The sequence below is a fragment of the Lolium perenne genome, chromosome 1, assembly GCF_019359855.2.
Source record: "Lolium perenne isolate Kyuss_39 chromosome 1, Kyuss_2.0, whole genome shotgun sequence".
NCBI lineage: Eukaryota > Viridiplantae > Streptophyta > Magnoliopsida > Poales > Poaceae > Lolium > Lolium perenne.
Window position 1 is genome coordinate 555925 of NC_067244.2, and position 24321 is coordinate 580245.

The window sequence follows — 24321 nt, forward strand, 5'->3', positions numbered from 1 at the left end:
CAAACAAGGGCAAAGGTGCCAGAAATGATGGGTATTTCATATCAGTCAATACTACTGCTCAGTGGTACAAGGATGATCCTTATATTTTGGTACCTCAAGCGGCCAAGGTACTTTTCATGGAAGATAGATCTAGAAAAGGATGGCAGTATGTGCAAAAGTTTGTGGCAAGGAACATATATGATTTGGATGAGAATGCGGATCCAACAATTGGTGCCCAGCAAGATGATTTCGCTGGTTCTAGGCAAACTAAAGTTGCTGACATTGATGAAACCTTGTTGGATACAGGTATCCCTGCACATGATGGAGAAGTAGATTTCACTGTTGAGGTTAGTATAGTCGACAAAGAGATGGATAAACAGAAGCTACCTGGTGAATCTCAGGAGGAGAATGGACACGACGAGCAGGATGAGACCATGCACGAATATCAGAATGAAGACGGAGGTGATGATGATGATGATGATGATGATGATGATGATGATGATGATTAGACTCTTGTCTCTGTATCATGCTATGAGATGAAGAACCATGATTTGTTTTGATTTTTCTATTTGGAAAACGTATGAGTCCTGAAGACAATTATTTATGTTTGTTGTCCTACTAAAAGTTGGTCAAACTTAATTGTGTGGAAGTAATCCCAGGCTGTTTGATTCATAGGGTCATATCCCATAGGAAAATAGAATGATAATAGATCAAACTAATGCAAAATATCTTATAACCACAAGCAAATAGAATTTCTCTTGACATAGGATTCAAATTGGCATGGCATCCCTATCATACAGGGTTTTTATTCATACTATGCTACAAATCGAAAATAAGATGGGTCAGCACTTTATCGCGGCAAATAGGGCAGCTGGTGTTCGTTACAAACCAGGAGAAAATGCACTTCCTATGGAACGGGTGTTTGCATCCCCGGAGACGCACCATTGTGCGCCGCGACAGCCCCAGCATGCATATGCTGCAGTGGCCGTCCTCTGGCGCAACTAGGACCCAACTGTCTTGCAGCGCCGGCAAGTTGACGATGAGCCGGTGGTCCACTCTAAGGGTGAGGTCGAAGTGGAGGCCACCGACCCGACGACACGCCTGCTGCCACATCAGGTGCATAACATCGTAAGGCATGATGATGTCCCACTCCTCCTCCGTGAGGTTCAGGTTCTTGAGCAGCCATACACGGGCAAGAATCTCGCGCATAGTTTGCACGACATAGCCCCCACTACGCAGCTCCCTCGGAGGCAAGCCAAGATCCAGCACCACCTCTTCGCCGGGTGTAGTGGTGATATCGTCCTCATCCAGTGGGGCAGGGAGGGGGCCGGCCATCCTCCTGAGCTCGTACGTCCTCGAGAAGAAGATGTGCACTGTCATAGTGTACGGGGACGCCTCGCCCTCGCCCTCGCCCACGGCCGGCGGCTCGCCGACGGAGAAGTCGGTCGTGCTTGCCGACACACGGCAGGCACGGAAGACATGTGGGCCAGACTCGATGATGCGCTCGCGTGAGGAGCGCTCTAGTAGGGGCGTCGCCGCCATTGGGGATTCTTTAGAGGGGTGTAGACTGGCGGCTAGTCGACGGTGAGGTGGTTGGTGTGAGATCTCTGGGATGAGGCCAGGGGAAGTGGGCGAAGTGCTCGGGACTAGGGACTCCCCTCAACTTTCCGCACTAGTATAATAATAATTGGTGGACGAGGGAGACTAGTCCAGAGACTACCCAAAGTTGAGTACAGTAGTAGTAGTAGTACATCATGTTCGAGGGAAAATGCCCAAGATTTATATCAAAATTCAAGCTAATTTTGCCTATTTTGTTCTGCCATTTTTTTCTTGAACACAGTTCTGCCGTTCATTAGACATCATCCAACGGCCTTGGTCTCTGGGATTCGCTGCTACAGTGTCATCTACTATTTTCTACCCATTTCCAGAAACATCCATAAAGCTATAGATAGCTTTCCTGCTTGTTGGCCCCACCCCATTTTTTAATATTTTATTCCTTATCCCCTTCGCTCATGCTAGCAGCTACTTGCAGCCATTGCTACACCAGCGAGGTGATCTCTATGATAGGCACGGTTTTAGTAAGACAGCAAGTTGTAGATAGCTAACCATGAGACACATGCCTCTCTGGTTGAGACTGAGCTCGCTCTTGTGATTGGGCTCCAATGGTCGAGGTGAGTCACAGCTGCAATGACAGAGGTTTGTGCTGGATGTAGGCATTGGGATAGAATTAATTAGCACAGAGGCGTAACTAGCACTAGATGGAGAAGGCATAGTACACATATCGGACACGAAGTCGCGTCTGGCGAGCAGCTCGCATTCACTTGCATCAGTGCGGTACAACAAAGATGATGAAGAAGGATTGGAGCTTTGAAGGTAGTCAGAAAAGTTTCAAAAAATAATACGTGCAAAACTTAACCTGTATAAACGCACATGCATGGATAATTTTACATTTCTGCATGAGAAAGACATGTCAATTTTCAGTAAGACATGGTTTGATTTGTCAAATTTGATGCTCCTTAATGCATTTTAAGTGAAAATTACAGGTTTATTCATTATAATTGCCGATTTTTAACGTTACATGCAGCTGACTAGCAAACTATAAGTGTGTGATTGCTTGCTTCCAAAATAAGGATATGTAATCATTTTGTATAAGGTAGTACCAATTAGTCGTTATATTGCAGAACTTAAAGAGTTTTGAGAGATTCAACTCGTTGCTACTCCATAAAAATGGTCATGTTGACAAATTTGATCCAGTGTTGAACAGAGCCAGAAACATTTCTAAAACTTGAGCATGGAAGAGGCTAGGGGTAAATGCCCCAAGGCCAGCCGAGCCTATCGTAGGTGCCGTCGCGAGGCCGATGTGCTCGTCGCCGGTATGTATCTCCGCTTAATAGGTACCTTAATTTGGGGCGCGCGCGGACGCTGTGCTACCCCGAGCTCGAGACGCCGCCGTACCGCTAGCTCGACCATGGCGGCGGAGGCGGAAGCGGAGCGGCGGCGGCGGAAGGTAAAGCTCCTGCTGACAAACATATTAGGCACAAATGGGCAACCTTCGATAACCCATGTTCCATTTTTTTGTCAGGATAACCCCATGTACCACCTTCCCAATAGAAAAAGTACTGTTCAACCTTCCCCTGTTGGGCCCAATATTTCACTTTTGGGTTGCCAACGAACATCTACATGGTAATTGTTATCGGTCTACTTGCTCCGGCTGTCGAAGCCCAATAACTACAAATGGGCCTTTCTGCTCATGCAATTTCGGCCCTTTTCTAATGAAACACAGATCCTATGATTGGCAAAAAAAAACACGGAGATTCTACATAAAAGTTGTTTTTATTTATTTTGAATTATTGGGTTCCAATTTTTGAAACTGCTCATGCCCAATATGAAAATCCATGATCGCTCCATACCCACATGGATAACGGTATTTTTAAAAATTCATAAAGTGGATTTGAAATTTAAAACATATCCTGATAATTCCATGATTTAATCTATCAACTTGCAAGATCTTGGAGCGAAAGAGCTTGTATTAGTCTGCAAAAATAATACCGATAAACACAATCGTTAACAAGAAATGAAGGTTTATCGTTCAGAGAGGATGCCACGTGGGACCCATGAGACAAAGAGCGTCCTCAACGTTTCAAAGAAAAAGGCAAGTAGCCCGAAAATAGGGGTAAAAAATAAATCCTAGAAAGGAAACATTTATAGTTCATAGAGGCTAACCTTTGTGGGACCGATCTCACAAAGCATCCTCATCATTTCGAAGTCGGCAGGATCGAAGAAAAAGGCAAATAGCCAGAAATTAGGGGTCAAAAATAAATCCAAAAAAGGAAACTTTTATTCTTCATAGAGGGTGACATGTGGGACCGACCTGCCAGCAGCGTTTCAAAGGGGGCAGGGGATCAAAAGAAAAAGGCAAATAGCCAGAAATTAGGGGTAAAAAATAATTCCAACAAAGGAATGGTTTATTGTTCATAGATGCTGACATGTGGGACCCATGAGCCACCTGCGACCTCAATTTCAAAGGCGGCATATGAACGAAAGAAAAAGGCAAGTGACCAAAAATTAGGGGGTAAAAAAATCTAAGAAAAGAAACTTTATTGTACATAGAGGATGACATGCGGGTCCCATGAGCCAGCACCTTACTCAATGTTTCAGGGGCGGCATGAGATCGAAAGAAAAAGGAAAGTGACCAAATATCAGGAGCAAAAAATAATCCAAGAAAAGAAACTTTTATTGTACATAGAGGATGACATATGGGTCCCACTTATACAAGCTCTCCAAGATCTTGCAAGTTGATTGTACATAGAGGATGACATGCGGGCCCCTTATGTCAGCAGCTTACACAACGTTTCCAAGGCGGCAGGGGATCAAAAGAAAAAGGAAGTAGCCAGAAATTAGCGGTAAAAAATAACTCCAAGAAAGGAAACTTTTATTGTTCATAGAGGATGACATGTGGGACCCATGCGCTAGCAGCTTCCTCAATGTTTCAAAGGCGGCATGAGATCGAAAGAAAAAGACAAGAGACCAAATATCAGGATTCAAGAGCCAAAAATAATCCAAGAAAAGAAACTTTATTGTACATAAAAGATGACATGCGGGTCCCATTTTGCAGCAGTGGTGTCAACGTTTCAAATGCGGCTTGAGATAAAAAGAAAAAGAGTAGCCAGAAATTAGGGGGTAAAAAAAACTCCAAGAAAAGAAAGTTGATTGTACATAGATGATGGCATGCGGGTCCCATTTTGTAGCTTACTCAACGTTTCCAAGGCGGCAGGGGATCAAAAGAAAAAGGAAATAGCCAAAAATAAGAGGGTGAAAAAAATCCAAGAAAAGAAACTTTTATAGTACAGAGGATGACATGTGGGTCCCATGAGCCAGCAGCTTCCTCAATGTTTCAAAGGCTGCATGAGATCGAAAGAAAAAGGCAAGTGACCAAATATCAGGAGCCAAAAATAATCCAAGAAAAGAAACTAGATTGTACATAGAGGATGACATGCGGGTCCCATTTTGCAGCAGCGGTCCCAACGTTTCAAATGCGGCTTGAGATCAAAAGAAAAAAGAAAATAGGGGGTAAAAAACTCCAAGAAAGGAAAGCTTTATCGTTCATTCAGGCTGACATGTGGGACCTATGAGCCAGCAGCTTACTCAACGTTTCAAAGGCGGCAGGGGATCAAAAGAAAAAGGAAATAGCCAAAAATCAGAGGGTGAAAAAAAATCCAAGAAATTAAACTTTTATTGTACATAGAGGATGACATGCGGGTCCCATGAGCCAGCAGCTTCCTCAACGTTTCAAACGTGGCATGAGATCGAAAGAAAAAGGTAAGTGACCAAATATCAGGAGCCAAAAATAATCCAAGAAAAGAAACTTTATTGTACATAGAGGATGACACGCGGGTCCCATTTTTTCAAAGCAGTTAGCCTCAACGTTTCCAAGGCGGCACGGGACCAAAAGAAAAATGAAGTAGCCGTAAATCGGGGGTGAAAAAATCCAAGAAAAGAAAGATTTCAATTGGGCTGCATCTGGACATCTGGGCCTTCGAACTATCCTGCTGGGCCTTTTGACTCGTACAATTTCAGGCCACTCCAAAACATGAAAGTTCGGATTTTTCTCAAAAAAAAAACAGGAAAGTCCTATGCTTCGCAAAAACAAAAAACAAGGAGATTCAACATATAAGTTGTAAAAATAAAGATTTAATTTATCCGTTGCAATAGCTCAGAGCGAAATACACTGTTTATTGTCTGCAAAATAATCAAGATATCACATGTTTCTTGTACGGGGAGGCTGACATGCGGGACCCATGAGCCAGCAGCGTCGTCAACGTTTCAAAGGCGGCAGGGGATCGAAAATATAAAAAAATCAGTTGGTAAAAAAATCCAAGAAAAGAAAACATTTATCGTTCTGAGAAGATGACATGCGGGACCCATGAGGCAGCAGCATCCTCAACGTTTCCAAGGCGGCAGGGGATCAAAAGAAAAAAAAGGAAATAGCCAGAAATTAATTAGGGGTCAAAAATAAATCCACCAAAGAAAACTTTTATTGTTCATAGAGGATGACATGTGGGACCGACCTGCCAACAGAGTCCTCAACGTTTCAAAGGGAGCAGGGGATCAAAAGAAAAAGGCAAATAGCCAGAAATTAGGGGTCAAAAATAACTCCAAGAAAGGAAACTTTAATTGTTCGTAGAGGATGACATGCGGGACCCATGAGCCAGCAGCTTACTCAACGTTTCAAAAGGCGGCATGAGATCGAAAGAAAAAGGCAAGTGACCAAATATGAGGTGCCAAAAACAATCTAAGATTTATTGTACATAGAGGATGACATGCGAGTCCCATTTTGCAGCAGCGGTCTCAATGTTTGACATGCGGCTTGAGATCAAAAGAAAAAGAAAGTAGCTAGAAATTAGGGGTAAAAAAACTCTAAGAAAGGAAAGCTTTATCGTTCATATAGGCTGACATGTGGGACCTATGAGCCAGCAGAGTCCTCAACGTTTCAAAGGCGGGAGGGGATCAAAAGAAAAAGGAAATAGCCAAAAATCAGAGTGTGAAAAAAACCAAGAAAATGAACTTTTATAGTACATAGAGGATGACATGCGGGTCCCATGAGCCTGCAGGTTCCTCAACGTTTCAAACGTGGCATGAGATCGCAAGAAAAAGGCAAGTGACCAAATATCAGGAGCCAAAAATATTCAAGAAAAGAAACTTGATTGTATATAGAGGATGACATGTGGGTCCCATTTAGCAGCAGCGGTATCACCGTTTGAGAGGCTGCACGGGATCGAAAGAAAAAGGCAAGTGACCAAATATCAGGAGCCAAAAATAATCCAAGAAAAGAAATTTTATTGTACATAGAGGATGACATGCCGGTCCCATTTTGCAGCAGCGGTCTCAACGTTTCCAAGGCGGCACATGACCAAAAGAAAAATGAAGTAGCCAGAAATCAGGGGGTGAAAAAAACCAAGAAAAGAAAGATTTCAATTGGGCTCCATCCGGACATCTGGGCCTTCGAACTATCCTGCTGGGCCTTTTGACTCGTACAATTTCAGCCCACTCCAAAGCAGGAAAGTTCGGATTTTTCTAAAAAAAAACAGGAAAGACCTATGCTTCGCAAAAACAAAAAACAAGGAGATTCAACATATAAGTTTGTTTATGTAAAAATAAATATTTAATTTATCCGTTTGCAATAGCTCAGAGCGCAATACACTGTTTATTGTCTGCAAAATAATCAAGATATCACATGTTTCTTGTACGGGGAGGCTGACATCGTGGACCCATGAGCCAGCAGCGTCGTCAACGTTTTAAAGGCGGCAGGGGATGGAAAGAAAAAATATACTCCCTCCGTTACTTTTTAATTGACTCAAATTTAGTACAAAGTTGTACTAAATCTGAGTCAATTAAAAAAGAACGGAGGGAGTACCAGAAATCTGTTGGTAAAAAATCCAAGAAAAGAAACATTTTCGTACTGAGAGGATGACATGCGGGACCCATGAGGCAGTAGCATCCTCAGCGTTTATTGTTCATAGAGGCTGACATGTGGGACCCGTGAGCCAGCAGCGTCCTCAACGTTTTAAAGGTGGCAGGAGATCGAAAGAAAAAATAAGCCAAAAATCATTTGGTAAACAAAATCCAAGAAAAAGAAACATTTACCGTTCTGAGAGGATGACATGCGGGACCCATGAGGCAGCAGCATCCTCAACTATTCCAAGGCGGCAGGGGATCAAAAGAAAAAAAGGAAATATCCAGAAATTAATTAGGGGTTCAAAATAATCCATCAAAGGAAACTTTTATTGTTCATAGAGGATGACATGTGGGACCGACCTACCAACAGCGTCCTCATCGTTTCAAAGTGGGCAGGAGATCAAAAGAAAAAGGCAAATAACCAGAAATTAGGGGTCAAAAATAACTCCAAGAAATGAAACTTTTATTGTTCGTAGAGGATGACATGCGGGACCCATGAGCCAGCAGCTTACTCAACGTCTCAAAGGCGGCATGAGATCGAAAGAAAAAGGCAAGTGACAAAATATCAGGAGCCAAAGATAGTCCAAGAAAATAAACTTTATTTTACATAGAGGATGACATGCGGGTCCCATTTAGCAGCAGCGGTCTCAATGTTTCAAATGCGGCTTGAGATCAAAAGAAAAAGAAAGTTGATTGTACATAGAGGATGACATGCGGGTCCCATGAGTCAGCAGCTTACTCAAAGTTTCAAAGGCTGCAGGGGATCAAAAGAAAAAGGAAATAGCCAAAATTCAGAGGGTGAAAAAAAATTCAAGAAAATAAACTTTTATAGCACATAGAGGATGACATGCGGGTCCCATGAGCCACCAGGTTCCTCAACTTTTCAAGGCATGAGATCGAAAGAAAAAGGCAAGTGACCAAAAATCAGAGGGTGGAAAATAATCCAAGAAAAGAAACTTTTATTGTACATACAGGATGACATGCGGGTCCCATTTTGCAGCAGCGGTCCCAACGTTTCAAATGCGACTTGAGATCAAAAGAAAAAGAAAGTAGCCAGAAATTAGGGTGCCAAAAAAATCCTAGAACAAAAAGTTGATGGACATAGAGGATGACATGCGGGTCCCATGAGCCAGCAGGTTCCTCATCGTTTCAAACGTGGCATGAGATCGAAAGAAAAAGGCAAGTGACCAAATATATGGATCCAAAAATAATTCAAGAAAAGAAACTTGATTGTACATAGAGGCTGACATGTGGGACCTATGAGCCAGCAGAGTCCTCAACGTTTCAAAGGCGGCAGGGGATCAAAAGAAAAAGAAAATAGCCAAAAATCAGAGGGTGAAAAAAAACAAAGAAAATGAACTTTTATAGTACATAGAGGATGACATGCGGGTCCCATAAGCCAGCAGGTTCCTCAACGTTTCAAACGTGGCATGAGATCGAAAGAAAAAGGCAAGTGACCAAATATGAGGAGCCAAAAATAATTCAAGAAAAGAAAGTTTTATAGTACATAGAGGATGACATGCGGGTCCCATTTAGCAGCAGCGGTCTCAACGTTTCCAAAGCGGCAAGGGATCATCAAAAGAAAAAAGGAAGTAGCCAGAAATCAGGGGTCAAAAAAAATCCAAGAATAGAAAGAATTTTGGTTCATAGAGGATGACATGCGGGACCCATGAGTGCCAAAAATAATCCAAGAAAAGAAATTTTATTATACATAGAGGATGACATGCGGGTCCCATTTTGCAGCAGCGGTCTCAACGTTTCCAAGGCGGCACAGGACCAAAAGAAAAATGAAGTAGCCAGAAATCAGGGGGTGAAAAAAAATCCAAGAAGAAAGATTTCAATTGGGCTGCATCTGGACATCTTGGCCTTCGAACTATCCTGCTTGGCCTTTTGACTCGTACAATTTCAGCCCACTCCAAAACAGGAAAGTTCGGAATTTTCTAAAAAAAACAGGAAAGTCCTATGCTTCGCAAAAACAAAAAAAAACAAGGAGATTCAACATATAAGTTTGTTTATGTAAAAATAAAGATTCTCAGAGCGCAATACACTGTTTATTGTCTGCAAACTAATCAAGATATCACATGTTTGTTGTACGGGGAGGCTGACATGGGGGACCCATGAGCCAGCAGCGTCGTCAACGTTTTAAAGGCGGCAGGGGATGGAAAGAAAAAATAAACCAAAAATCTATTGGTAAAAAATCCAAGAAAAGAAACATTTTCGTTCTAAGAGGATGACATGCGGGACCCATGAGGCATGACATCCTCAGCGTTTATTGTTCATAGAGGCTGACATGTGGGACCCGTGAGCCAGCAGCGTCCTCAACGTTTTAAAGGCTGCAGGAGATCGAAAGAAAAAATAAGCCAAAAATCGTTTGGTCAACAAAATCCAAGAAAAGAAACATTTACCGTTCTGAGAGGATGACATGCGGGACCCATGAGGCAGCAGCATCCTCAGCGATTTCAAGGCGGCAGGGGATCAAAAGAAAAAAAGGAAATATCCAGAAATTGATTAGGGGTTCAAAATAAATCCATCAAAGGAAACTTTTATTGTTCATAGAGGTTGACATGTGGGACCGACCTGCCAACAGGCGTCCTCATTCAAGTTTCGAGAGGGGTAGGAGATCAAAAGAAAAAGGCAAATAGCCAGAAATTAGGGGTCAAAAATAATTCCAAGAAAGAAAACTTTTATTGTCGTAGAGGATGACATGCGGGACCCATGAGCCAGCAGCTTAGTCAATGTTTCAAAGGCGGCATGAGATCGAAAGAAAAAGGCAAGTGACCAAATATCAGGTGCCAAAAAAATCCAAGAAAAGAAAGTTTTATTGTACATAGAGGATGACATGCGGGTCCCATGAGCCAGCAGGTTCCTCAACGTTTCAAACGTGGCATGAGATCAAAAGAAAAAGGCAAGTGACGAAGTATCAGGATCCAAAAATAATTCAAGAAAAGAAACTTGATTGTACATAGAGGCTGACATGTGGGACCTATGAGCCAGCAGAGTCCTCAACGTTTCAAAGGCGGCAGGGGATCAAAAGAAAAAGGAAATAGCCAAAAATCAGAGGGTGAAAAAAACCAAGAAAATGAACTTTTATAGTACATAGAGGATGACATGCGGGTCCCATGAGCCAGCAGGTTCCTCATCGTTTCAAACGTGGCATGAGATCGAAAGAAAAAGGCAAGTAACCAAATATCAGGATCCAAAAATAATTCAAGAAAAGAAACTTGATTGTACATAGAGGCTGACATATGGGACCTATGAGCCAGCAGAGTCCTCAACGTTTCAAAGGTGGCAGGGGATCAAAAGAAAAAGGAAATAGCCAAAAATCAGAGGGTGAAAAAAATACAAGAAAATAAACTTTTATAGCACATAGAGGATGACATGCGGGTCCCATGAGCCAGCAGGTTCCTCAACGTTTCAAATGTGGCATGAGATCGAAAGAAAAAGGCAAGTGACCAAATATGAGGAGCCAAAAATAATTCAAGAAAATAAAGTTTTATAGTACATAGAGGATGACATGCGGGTCCCATTTAGCAGCAACGGTATCACCGTTTGAGAGGCTGCACGGGATCGAAAGAAAAAGGCAAGTGACCAAATATGAGGAGCCAAAAATAATTCAAGAAAAGAAAGTTTTATAGTATATAGAGGATGATATGCGGGTCCCATTTAGCAGCAGCGGTATCACCGTTTGAGAGGCGGCAGGGGATCGAAAGAAAAAGGCAAGTGACCAAATATGAGGAGCCAAAAATAATTCAAGAAAAGAAAGTTTTATAGTACATAGAGGATGACATGCGGGTCCCATTTAGCAGCAGCGGTATCACCGTTTGAGAGGCGGCAGGGGATCGAAAGAAAAAGGCAAGTGACCAAATATGAGGAGCCAAAAATAATTCAAGAAAAGAAAGTTTTATAGTACATAGAGGATGACATGCGGGTCCCATTTAGCAGCAGCGGTATCACCGTTTGAGAGGCGGCAGGGGATCGAAAGAAAAAGGCAAGTGACCAAATATGAGGTGCCAAAAAAAACTCCAAGAAAAGAAAGTTGATTGCACATAGAGGATGACATGCGGGTCCCCTGTATCAGAAGCTGTCACAACGTTTAAAAGGCGGCAAGGGATCAAAAGAAAAAGGAAGTAGCCAGAAATCAGGGGGTCAAAAAAATCCAAGAATAGAAAGAATTTTGGTTCATAGAGGATGACATGCGGGACCCATGATCCTGCATCGTAAACGGCTCGATCGGAGAGCATTGAACGAGATGGCGCGATCGAGAAAAAAAACAATGCCAGAGAGGCTGCCATCTAGGCCCTACATCCCTCGGCGGTGCGGATTTGCGTTGACTCGGCCGGCAAACCCGAGAATTCGAGATGCACCACGTCCCGGGCCACCATACGCAACGTTTTGGCCGTTTTCGTCGGGCTAGGTGGCCTCAAAAACGAGAAAAAAAACGTTTTGACATGCACAACGGACAGACCCAAAATCGTCGGCCATGGTACACCAGCAACCACGGCGCGACTTCAACTTCATCGGCCATGGCAACTTTTCTTGTAGTGATAGAGGCTGACATGTGGGACCCATGAGCCAGCAGAATCCTCAACGTTTCAAAGGCGGCAGAGGATCAAAAGAAAAAGGAAGTAGCCAAAAATTAGGGGTAAAAAATAATTCCAAGAAAGGAAACTTTTATTGTTCGTAGATGATGACATGCGGGACACATGAGCCAGCAGCTTACTCAACGTTTCAAAGGCGGCATGAGATCGAAAGAAAAAGGCAAGTGACCAAAAATCAGAGGGTGAAACATAATCCAAGAAAAGAAACTTTTATTGTACATAGAGGATGACATGCGGGTCCCATTTTGCAGCAGCTGTCCCAACGTTTCAAATGCGGCTTGAGATCAAAAGAAAAAGAAAGTAGCCAGAAATTAGGGGTAAAAAAAACTCCAAGAAAGGAAAGCTTTATCGTTCATACAGGCTGACATGTGGGACCTATGAGGCAGCAGAGTCCTCAACTTTCAAAGGCGGCAGGGGATCAAAAGAAATAGGAAATAGCCAAAAATCAGAGGGTGAAAAAAAACCAAGAAAATGAACTTTTGTAGTACATAGAGGATGACATGCGGGTCCCATGAGCCAGAAGGTTCCTCAACGTTTCAAACGTGGCATGAGATCGAAAGAAATAGGCAAGTGACCAAATATCAGGATAAAAAATAATTCAAGAAAAGAAACTTGATTGTACATAGAGAATGACATGCGGGTCCCATTTAAGGAGCAGCGGTATCACCGTTTAAGAGGCGGCAGGGGATCGAAAGAAAAAGGCAAGTGACCAAATATGAGGTGCCAAAAAAATCCAAGAAAAGAAAGTTTTATTGTACATAGAGGATGACATGCGGGTCCCATGAGCCTGCAGGTTCCTCAACGTTTCAAACGTGGCATGAGATCGCAAGAAAAAGGCAAGTGACCAAATATCAGGAGACATGTGTGAAACTTTTAATGTTCATAGAGGATGACATGTGGGACCGACCTGCCAACAGCGTCCTCATCGTTTCAAAGGGGGCAGGAGATCAAAAGAAAAAGGTAAATAGCCAGAAATTAGGGGTCAAAAATAACTCCAAGAAAGAAAACTTTTATTGTTCGTAGAGGATGACATGCGGGACCCATGAGCCAGCAGCTTACTCAACATTTCAAAGGGGCATGAGATCGAAAGAAAAGGCAAGTGACAAAATATCAGGAGCCAAAGATAATCCAAGAAAAGAAACTTTATTGTACATAGAGGATGACATGCGGGTCCCATTTAGCAGCAGCGGTCTCAACGTTTCAATGCGTCTTGAGATCAAAAGAAAAAGAAAGTTGATTGTACATAGAGGATGACATGCGGGTCCCATGAGTCAGCAGCTAACCCAACGTTTCCAAGGCGGCAGGGGATCAAAAGAAAAAGGAAATAGCCAAAAATCAGAGGGTGAAAAAATAAAGAAAATAAACTTTTATAGCACATAGAGGATGCCATGCGGGTCCCATGAGCCAGCAGGTTCCTCAACGTTTCAAACGTGGCATGAGATCGAAACAAAAAGGCAAGTGACCAAATATCAGGATCCAAAAATAATTCAAGAAAAGAAACTTGATTGTACATAGAGGATGACATGCGGGTCCCATGAGTCAGCTGCTTACTCAACGTTTCCAAGGTGGCAGGGGATCAAAAGAAAAAGGAAATAGCCAAAAATCAGAGGGTGAAAAAAAATCCAAGAAAATAAACTTTTATAGCACATAGAGGATGACATGCGGGTCCCATGAGCCAGCAGGTTCCTCAACGTTTCAAACGTGGCATGAGATCGAAAGAAAAAGGCAAGTGACCAAATATGAGGAGCCAAAAATAATTCAAGAAAAGAAAGTTTTATAGTACATAGAGGATGACATGCGGGTCCCATTTTGCAGCAGCGGTCTCAACGTTTCCAAGGCGGCACAGGACCAAAAGAAAAATGAAGTAGCCAGAAATCAGGGGGTGAAAAAAAATCCAAGAAGAAAGATTTCAATTGGGCTGCATCTGGACATTTGGACCTTTGAACTATCCTGCTTGGCCTTTTGACTAGTACAATTTCAGCCCACTCCAAAACAGGAAAGTTCGGAATTTTCTAAAAAAAACAGGAAAGTCCTATGCTTCGCAAAAACAAAAAAAGGAGATTCAACATATAAGTTTGTTTATGTAAAAATAAAGATTTAATTTATCCGTTTGAAATAGCTCAGAGCGCAATACACTGTTTATTGTCTGCAAAATAATCAAGATATCACATGTTTGTTGTACGGGGAGGCTGACATCGGGGACCCATGAGCCAGCAGCGTCGGCAACATTTTAAAGGCGGCAGGGGATGGAAAGAAAAAAATAAACCAAAAAATCTGTTGGTAAAAAATCCAAGAAAAGAAACATTTTCGTTATAAGAGGATGACATGCGGGACCCATGAGGCAGCAGCATCCTCAGCGATTTCAAGGCGGCAGGGGATCAAAAGAAAAAAAGGAAATATCCAGAAATTGATTAGAGGTTCAAAATAAATCCATCAAAGGAAACTTTTATTGTTCATAGAGGATGACATGTGGGACCAACCTGCCAACAGCGTCCTCATCGTTTCAGAGGGGGCAGGAGATCAAAAGAAAAAGGCAAATAGCCAGAAATTAGGGGTCAAAAATAACTCCAAGAAAGAAAACTTTTATTGTTCGTAGAGGATGACATGCGGGACCCATGAGCCAGCAGCTTAGTCAACGTTTCAAAGGCGGCATGAGATCGAAAGAAAAAGGCAAGTGACCAAATATCAGGTGCCAAAAAAAATCCAAGAAAAGAAAGTTTTATTGTACATAGAGGATGACATGCGGGTCCCATTTAGCAGCAGCGGTCTCAACGTTTCAAACGTGGCATGAGATCGAAAGAAAAAGGCAAGTAACGAAATATCAGGATCCAAAAATAATTCAAGAAAATAAACTTGATTGTACATAGAGGCTGACATGTGGGACCTATGAGCCGGCAGAGTCCTCAACGTTTCAAAGGCGGCAGGGGATCAAAAGAAAAAGGAAATAGCCAAAAATCAGAGGGTGAAAAAAAACCAAGAAAATGAACTTTTATAGTACATAGAGGATGACATGCGGGTCCCATGACCCTGCAGGTTCCTCAACGTTTCAAACGTGGCATGAGATCGAAAGAAAAAAGGCAAGTGACCAAATATCAGGATCCAAAAATAATTCAAGAAAAGAAAGTTTTATAGTACATAGAGGATGACATGCGGGTCCCATGAGTCAGCAGCTTACTCAACGTTTCCAAGGCGGCAGGGGATCAAAAGAAAAAGGAAATAGCCAAAAATCAGAGGGTGAAAAAAAATCCAAGAAAATAAACTTTTATAGCACATAGAGGATGACATGCGGGTCACATGAGCCAGCAGGTTCCTCAACGTTTCAAACGTGGCATGAGATCGAAAGAAAAAGGCAAGTGACCAAATATGAGGAGCCAAAAATAATTCAAGAAAAGAAAGTTTTATAGTACATAGAGGATGACATGCGGGTCCCATTTAGCAGCAGCGGTATCACCGTTTGAGAGGCTACACGGGATCGAAAGAAAAAGGCAAGTGACCAAATATGAGGTGCCAAAAAAATCCAAGAAAAGAAGTTTTATAGTACATAGAGGATGACATGCGGGTCCCATTTAGCAGCAGCGGTATCACCGTTTGAGAGGCGGCAGGGGATCGAAAGAAAAAGGCAAGTGACCAAATATGAGGAGCCAATAATAATTCAAGAAAAGAAAGTTTTATAGTACATAGAGGATGACATGCGGGTCCCATTTAGCAGCAGCGGTATCACCGTTTGAGAGGCGGCAGGGGATCGAAAGAAAAAGGCAAGTGACCAAATATGAGGTGCCAAAAAAAACTCCAAGAAAATAAAGTTGATTGCACATAGAGGATGACATGCGGGTCCCATTTAGCAGCAGCGGTCTCAACGTTTCCAAGGCGGCAAGGGATCAAAAGAAAAAGGAAGTAGCCAGAAATCAGGGGGTCAAAAAATCCAAGAATAGAAAGAATTTTGGTTCATAGAGGATGACATGCGGGACCCATGATCCTGCATCGTAAACGGCTCGATCGGAGAGCGTTGAACGAGATGGCGCGATCGAGAAAAAAAACAATGCCAGAGAGGCTGCCATCTGGGCCCTACATCCCTCGGCGGTGCGGATTTGCGTTGACTCGGCCGGTGAACCCGAGATTTCGAGATGCACCACGTCCCGGGACACCATACGCCACGTTTTGGCCGTTTTCGTCGGGCTGGGTGGCCTCAAAAACGAGAAAAAAAATGTTTTGACATGCACAACGGAGAGACCAAAAATCGTCGGTCATGGTACACCAGCAACCACGACGCGACTTCAACTTCGTCGGCCATGGCAACTTTTCTTGTAGTGCTTGTTGTGAATCACTCTAAAAGTGCAACACACTTTGAACTAATCATTACAACTCACTAATCCTAAATCATCGGGGTTAGGTCACGTTTAGAGCGATTGCACCTCATACTTATGCATTATTGCATCCTTGCCAATCTTTTAAACCTCGTCCTTACCAGACGATGATGCTATTTCAGAATTTGGAGTTATTACGCACCGAAGACATTGCCTGCATAATCTTGCAGTCAAGAAAGGCAAGTTCATCACTTGCTCATGTCATTTGAGTATTTTTACCAAATTACTTGCAAAGTACTATGTCTATCACCATTGCATAAAAAACAAAACCACTATTTTCATAATTATGAATATGGCTAAGTGGTGGGCAATGGAACCATGGTATGTGTTGATATGGTGGAGGTTCCATTGCAAGGGTTTATATCCATCTAGGATTAAGCAACAAATGTCGTCCAGTGATTCTTGTGCCGTAAAACTCGTGTTAACCATAAGATCTGGAGTGGGACGGACTAGTCAATTGTATTTCCACCTCTCGTACATCAACGGATGCGCTTACCGTAGCAGTTGTGTCTTGCGGAGCAACTGGAGGGTGGGGAGCCCCTTCTAATTCCCCACGGTAATGCAGTGCTTACCGTAGCGGTTGCGGCTTGCGGAACAACTTGAGGGTGGGGATCCCCTTCTAATTCCCCACGGTAATGTGGTCTATGATGGGTTGCAGCTACCGGCGAAGGAGTTTGGTTAACTAGTCCCAAACTGTCGTCGTGGTCGGGGTCCATCCTTAATTGGTATAAGAGGACCAGCGAGGACCCAGGGTCGGGGTATGCAACAACGGGTGGGTGTGCGAGGTAGCGGAGGAATATAATTGGCTATGACCTTATACCGGGCCTCACACCAAAGGAAGTGTGGACGAGAACTAGACTCGGTTGGCACCAAGGTTAAGATCTCTTATGGGTAAAGCAACACACCTCTGCAGAGTGTAATGAATCGTGACTTGTCACTCCCTGTTTCGGGATTCGGAACTGCGAACGCTGCCGGAAAGGAACTCCATGAAGTTCTAGTAAACCGGTGAAGGCTGACGGACATATTGCTTCTGAATAAAAGCAACCTTTTGAAGAAATGATTATGAAAACCTGCATTGGTATTAGACTTTCTGGTCTAATGCCGTACCTAGTGCATTAAACACCTCTTTCCTATAATGAACTTGTTGAGTACGCTCGTACTCATCCCACTCTTAAATCCCCTGCTTAGATATGGAGGCATCGAAGGAGGATCTACAGTGCAACTCGAAGGCCGAGGAGTCAACAACTACTTCAAGAGACTGAACCCTGTCAGAGGAGTCAGTTACCACATCCAACAAGGAGAAACCTAGATTAGCAATAGAAAGGAACTAGCTTCCTAACCTTAGCTCCTATTTTAGCTAGAATCTATTCATAGGCTCTGTAGCTAGTTAAATACTCTACAAATAGAGTTCGTGATAGGATTAGACTACGAGTCGTTCTTCTGGAGTTTATTTGTAGTTTTACCTCATTGTAAAGTAGGAGGCTGTGATGATCTTATGTAACAGAGTCTGTGTGTAATTCTATAGACATGCCTTGGACCCGCATATCTTTCTGTTGTACCACTCTGAGCGATATAATACTAGTGGAACGGTGTTTTATTGGTGTTATATCAGACTTGCATACTACACCATGCAGTGGTATGCCGGGTCACCACACTCTCCTCCTCCGCTAGGCGTAGATGCTCCTCGGTGGCTTGCCTCTTCTCCTCCAAAGCCAACTTCCTCTCCTCGTTGGCAGCAATCCTCTCCTCCAAAGCGGCTCTCCGAGCTTCTATAGCATCCATAGCCTCTTTCTCCAAGTTTCTTGCAATCTTCCTATCTTCAGTTGCTTGCAACCGTGCATTTGCAATCCTTTCCATAGCCATTGCAATGTCGTCATCTCCGGCCTTCTTTCCCTTCATATCTTGGCGGTCTTCCTACCAAGCACATTCCTCCGCCCATTGTTGACCGAGTGAGGAGTGGAGCTTATCTTCTTGCCTTCGTCACTTAAATCATCATCATCGATGATTGTTGCATCACCGGTAGCATTGGCCCCCATAGTTGCCGCATCCAACTTGCTGCGGGTCTTCCACTTTTCTTCATTCCCTAGCACTTCATAGCAATGATGCAAGGTGAATGGCTTGCCAAGAATCTTGTTGGCTTTCTTGTTCTTTTTTCCCACATCCCTAAACAATCCTTGAGCCATAGAGTTCTACAAAGCAAGCAAAAGAGAATATATGAGCTATATGAACTAGAAGCGTATTCTTCACATATGAGCCATATGATCAACATAGTAGTAGAATGGCTTACCCTATCATTCTCATTTGTGCCACTTGGATTAAGAACATCGACGTTGGCTTGCACGCCCGCCCATTTTTGGCAATCGGTGTTGATGCCGGACCAACGGGACCGAAGTGAGCGCATGGTTCGCTTGTTTCCACTTGTGTTGTGTGTGTTGAAGTACTCCGTCATCCTCATCCAATATGTTTCTCTTGTTTGATCGGTACCGGTTGTTGGATCCATTTCAATTGTCAACCACGTCTTGCAAAGCAGCTTGTCCTCCGCTATGGTATAGTTCGCCGACCGATCGAGATGGCGAGGTTCAATCAACCCTTCTCCTTCCTCATCGACATCCTCATATTCTTCATATCCTTCAACGACTTTATCATGCATAAACGAAGATCCAACATTCATTGTCTCCATGAATGTATCATCATCGACTCTACATTGCAATGAACTTCACTATTCTCCGGCTATGTATGCATCTAAACTAAAATTTGAAGGAAAAGTAGTGTTTTTTACCTCTCCGGCATTTCATCATGCACCGTATGTGCGCCCGCGGGGTTGCCAGACGGAGGCGCCGGCGGCGTCTGGTTCGTTGGTGGAGGAGGCGACGGAGGCTGCGGGCGGCGGGAGGCGGGCGCCTTCGCTTTCTTCGGCGGCGCGACGGAGGCGACACCGAGGTATGGCCGTTTGGTTGACGGCGCCTTCCTCCTCGGCGCCGCCCGCGCCTTTGCCGGTGGCTCGCGCGCACGCCATCTCGCGCGTGACCCGCTCGTGTGTAGCGTCCCGCGCGGCGGAACGAAGAGCACACGGGCTGCGGTGGTTGTGTTGCTGGCGTCGGCTCCACCGCTAGGGTTTGCCGCATTGGGCGGCGGCGCTGCGGATGCGGCAGCGGGTGGGACAGAGTAGGGAGGGGTTGCTGGGTTGCCGGATGTCCCGTCCATCGTCGGGATTGCGCCGGTTGCCGCGCGGGGGCGAGGGATTGGGCGGTCGGGCGGCGAGGCGGAAGGGGAAGTTTCAGTGCGGGGTTTCTTCGCGCGTGGTCGAGCGATGCCGCGCGCTGTTTCCGGCGCACAAAGTATAGCGCACGGGATGGCGCAAACCCACCCGCGCCCAAAAAATTTACAACACCGCGCCGTTTGCAGCATCTGCTGGAGCGGCAATTTTGCTCCCACACGCTGCAAACCGGCAGTTTTTATACCGCGCGGCCGTTTTAGGGCGCGTGTTGGAGATGCTCATAGGCGGCGATGTAAGAAAAAGAAGCGGTTAGGCTAAATTTACATATTTTTGGTTTGTTATTTGTGGTCTCCCTCTCGAAGCAAGCATCTCGTACCGACGCCGGAAACCCTCGTCGCCTCCCAATCCTTCTTCCCCGCCGGAAGCCGGAATCCGCCGGAGCACGCCTCGAAGCGGAACAGATCTCCTCGTCCTCCCCCCCTCAACGGTATCTGCTCCGGCGCCGGCGGCTTCTGCTCCCCCCTTCTCTCGGTAAGGAAGCCCTAGCCTTGCTCGGATTGTACCTTTTTGCTACGAAGAATCGAATCGATTCCAATCCACTTGGATCTCGATCGGCCTCGCTTGCCGTGTGTAGCCAGGGCTGTCGTGCTGCGGGGGCCGTGGTTGCTCCATCCATTGCTGCGTCCGCCCACCGAATTTTGGCGGTTCGATTTCATACGGGATCTGGGGAACAAATTGGGGGATTGCTTTCCAGGTGCCCAGCGTTTGACGCCGCCCCTGGAGGCTCAGAGGGACGCTGCAAACTGGAGTCAGTCCATGATGCTGTGAATTCTACTCGGGCTAGTTGAAGATTCTGATTCGTGTCGAATAGGGCAAGCAGATTGTGGACAAGTCCCTGCATTGTGCGCTAGTTAAATCATAACTCTGTTTTAAGCTGCAATCTGGTAAATGTGGCTGCATGCAAAGTCAGCTGTCCTATACATGCTGTAGCAAGCTCCCACCACCACCATCTGCTATATCTCCAAATGTTTACCTTATGTGTTTCTGTGTTCATGTAGGCTTATGTATTAGGTCCTGTTACACAGGATTAGCTATCAAATTTTCCATGTGACTACATTAGATACCTGATGTTTGTTTGTCTCTGTAGAGCTGTGATGACAAGTAGTTTATCTGCATAGCGTTAACAACTGTTGTGCAAAAAATTCATAGCCGTATGAATTATAGGAAATATTTTTATCTGTTTGATTAAAGATGTTACTCGCAAAATTATTTAAGAACAATACTTGACTAAAAGTTCATGCTCTGGCCCCATGTTTGGTTGTTTGTTTCCGCATAAAATCTCTCTGCCCCCTCCATTAATGCCATCGATCTGCCATTAGCATCACCTTTTGCAGGGGGATCTTTAGGGAATATGTTGCTATGAGCAAGCTTTTTGAGCCGCGACTCAAATCCATAAGCCCTTGACGGATATATTTGCTGCCCTGCGCTTGCATAGTTGAATTATACTACAAAGCAGTCAGCTTGTTTTCCAATTCTTAGATCCATAAGCCTCTGAATCAGTATGGGCTATTCACTTCTTCTTTAGTAGCAGCCACCAGGTGAACTATTGTTTCTTGGAAGATGCACTACAACAAGTTTTTATTGCATTGCTGTGCACATGTTTATTTACGTCTGTAGGGTCTGAAAGCTTGAAAATAGAAATGTTGATTATCATAATTCCTGACCTTTTAACTGGAAAGCATTCTGTAACTGTGGTTTCCCTCATGTTGTTAATGTAGAATTCTGTGCAGTAGCAATATTGGGTATTCATTTGCTTCTGTAATAGAAGCCACAAGGTGAACTAGTATTTCTTGGAAAATGCAATACTATGAGTTCCTATTTATTGTTTTGCACATGTTTATTTAAGTCTGCTATATAATCTGTGACCTATTTTTTAACTGGAGAGCATTGTACAATTTTGGGTGTTCTCATGTTGGTAATGCAGAATTCTGTGCAGAGCCAAATATTCATCATTCTGTTATGTAACACTTAACAAAAATGTACGAGGCATTTAAATTTCTAACTGGAAAGCATTCTTTGTTCTATATTTATGCAGTAATTTTGTTATTGCCTCATAATTCAATCCATTTAACATGTAGATAATACTGTACTGGAAAGCATTCACAGTAGTCAGTAGAGCCCAGCTGTTCTACTATTTCAGATTCCTGAAAACTTGCTTCCTTGAACATCCTTAGATGTTGTTGTTAGTTGACTTTTTTCCCCTTGTGATGGTATTTCAGGATTGGTGGTTGCTATGGGTGACTACACGATTCAGATAAGCACCAAGCTGATCGATCAGCTCGCCCGCGACGACGAGAAGGTGAAAAGGAGGGTCAGGAAACCCAAGCCCAAGAAGGTTCTTGAACAACCAGAAGAGCCTCAGGACAATGGGAGGGAGCTTCCAAGCGAGCCGAAGAGCAGCCCTGCCCCCGCTCCCGGGTGGCAGCTGCCACCCCCCGTGTACCTGCCAGTTACCCCTGCTCCTCCACCACCACCTTCGCCCTTAATCCAGGAGGCGGAAGCCATACGCGCCGTGGTGGCGGAAAGTGTGAAGGTGCTGGAGAAGCTGGACAAGCAGGAGGCTGGGATGCAGCAGGAGCTCGCCAGGAGAGCCAAGGAGCTGCATGACAGGGAGTTCAAGCTGCCCTACCAGAACCCCGTGCCGTGCGCTGACGAGAAGGCGGCCTGCCATGAGTGCTACGTGAGCAACGCCGCGAAAGACCCGCTCAAGTGCGCCGAGGCAGTCAAGAGGTTCGAGGCGTGCGTCCGCATGGCTAGGCATAGCAGCAGCGTTGCGATGAAATGAGTGAGGTGGCAGTCACACGATTTTGCCTTGTTGGGATGGTTTTGAATAACCTGGATGTTCTGGGTGAGACCTGAAACAAACACCTATGTAGATTAATTCCGGTAAACGGTTTGCAGTGCACCGTTCTAGGGCGAGGCCTGAGTGGGTGTCCTTGAACTTTGGGGTTTCCATGTTACATACGTTATGCTGCAATATGGAACATGGATTGTAGCTGCGAATTAAGTTCTTTTGATGAGTAGTAGATAAGCAAACTGGCGATCCAGCCGTAGTTTCTGAATGTCTTGAAACCCTCTTCTCATTTTTACAAGATTGCATCATCCCATACGAAGCGGATAACTGCCTGCTATTTATAATCTTTTGGTCTCCATCCCATTTGAAGTGGATCATAATGCTGAAAACCCCTACTACCCCTACCAAATCAGAATTTTATTACGTAGTTTAAGAGGTCGCAGCAATACATTATGCTTGGAGCTGGTACATTCGTTATACAGCACTATGTGGAGACTTCAAAATTACACATGCATATTACCATTTTCCATTATATATAAGATCCTTGCAATAAAAAAGAGTACATCTATGACAATTAGTGTCTTCTTTACCACTGATACAAACCGTAGTAATCACTTCACGATTACTGCATGGCTGCTCATAGTATTTTGGAAGTAGATATTCCCATATCATATTTTGGAAGTAGTAGAAGTTTATGTTGATTTTGTTTGGTAAACTGGAAGTCCGAGCCCACGTCGACGAAGGTAGCTAGTGTAGGTAGTTGATGGGCCGTTGGCGGCACGCCGTGAGCGGCGCTCCACAGAGGCACTTGTTGTGGAGGTAGCTATAGCGGTCGAACCTGGCCATGTTGCCGCCGGCGGGCACCTCGCCGCACAGCCTGTTGAAGCTCACGTTGAACTGCTGGAGGTTGGTAAGGTTCGCCACCTGCGTAGGGATGCCGCCACGGATGCCGTTGTGGCTGAGGTCGATGTAGGTGGCGTTCTCCGGGAACTCCATGCCGGAGAGGTCGAAGCGCAGCGCGTTGCGGGACACGTCGACGTGCTGGAGCGACGACTTCCCCGCGCCCAAGAGGCACGCGGCGTCGCCGCTGAGGGCGTTGCGGGATAGGTCGATGTGGGCGAAGTCGACGGCGGCGAACTCGGCCGGGATAGCGCCAGAGAGGTTGTTGCTGGAAAGCCAGAGGTAGGCCTGGTCGGGCGACTTGGAGAGGAGCAGCGACGGGATGGCACCGGAGAGGTGGTTCCGGCGGAGGTTGATACTGGAAAGGTTGGGGAGATCAGCTAGAGACGGCGGTATGGCGCCGGTGAGGGAGTTGTAAGAGAGGTCGAGGGCGGTGAGCGCGGTGAGCGCGCCGAGGAAGGAGGGGACCGGGCCGGAGACACCAGTGTGGGAGATGGTGAGCTGCGAAAGGTTGGAGAGCGCGGCGAGGGAGTCCGGTATGGCACCGGAGATGGCGGGGAGGTGGTGGAGGGTGAGGGTCTGGAGGAAGGTGAGGTTGGCAATGGCGTCCGGGATGGAGCCCGACATGTTGGTGTCCTGAAACACACGGAGGCCGATGACGCGGCCTGACTCGGCATCGCAGTCGACGTCGTACCAGTCGCAGCAGGCAGAGTCCGGCGTCCACGACGCGAAGTGGTACGGGCTGCCCAGGGCGGTATCAATGGCGACCAGGGCGGCGTGGTCGTCGTCGTGGCACTGATCTGCCGCCGTCGAGGTGGCGAGGAGGAGAGAACAGAGCAGCAACAGGAGAGGGAAGGCGGCCATCTCTTCTTGTTTCGAAGTGAGCTCTAGCTAACTTGCTGTGTGTGTGTGTGTGTGTGTGTGTGTTGATGAGACTAACTAGCTTAATTACTG

General features: G+C 45.0%; 2 protein-coding genes across 4 annotated transcripts; one reads left to right on the forward strand and one right to left on the reverse strand.

The window, feature by feature from the left end:
* Positions 1-19914: 19914 nt before the first annotated feature.
* LOC127340762 (uncharacterized) lies at positions 19915-22735 on the forward strand. 3 transcript variants are annotated; one of them, XM_051366516.1, is made up of 3 exons: positions 19915-20144; positions 21392-21448; positions 21893-22735. In XM_051366516.1, exon 3 carries the CDS (start codon positions 21907-21909, stop codon positions 22456-22458), a length of 552 nt encoding a protein of 183 aa, XP_051222476.1. In that variant the 5' UTR covers positions 19915-20144; positions 21392-21448; positions 21893-21906; the 3' UTR covers positions 22459-22735. The 3 variants fall into 3 exon arrangements, with proteins under 3 accessions (XP_051222476.1, XP_051222473.1, XP_051222482.1); XM_051366513.2 differs by lacking the exon at positions 21392-21448 and having other exon boundaries at positions 19927-20144; XM_051366522.2 differs by lacking the exons at positions 19915-20144; positions 21392-21448 and adding an exon at positions 20176-21211.
* A 233-nt stretch (positions 22736-22968) lies between these two features.
* On the reverse strand, positions 22969-24311 carry LOC127340751 (polygalacturonase inhibitor). The gene has a single exon (XM_051366505.2). The coding sequence runs from the start codon at positions 24229-24231 to the stop codon at positions 23215-23217; it is 1017 nt and encodes a 338-aa protein (XP_051222465.1). The 5' UTR covers positions 24232-24311; the 3' UTR covers positions 22969-23214.
* Positions 24312-24321: the final 10 nt, after the last annotated feature.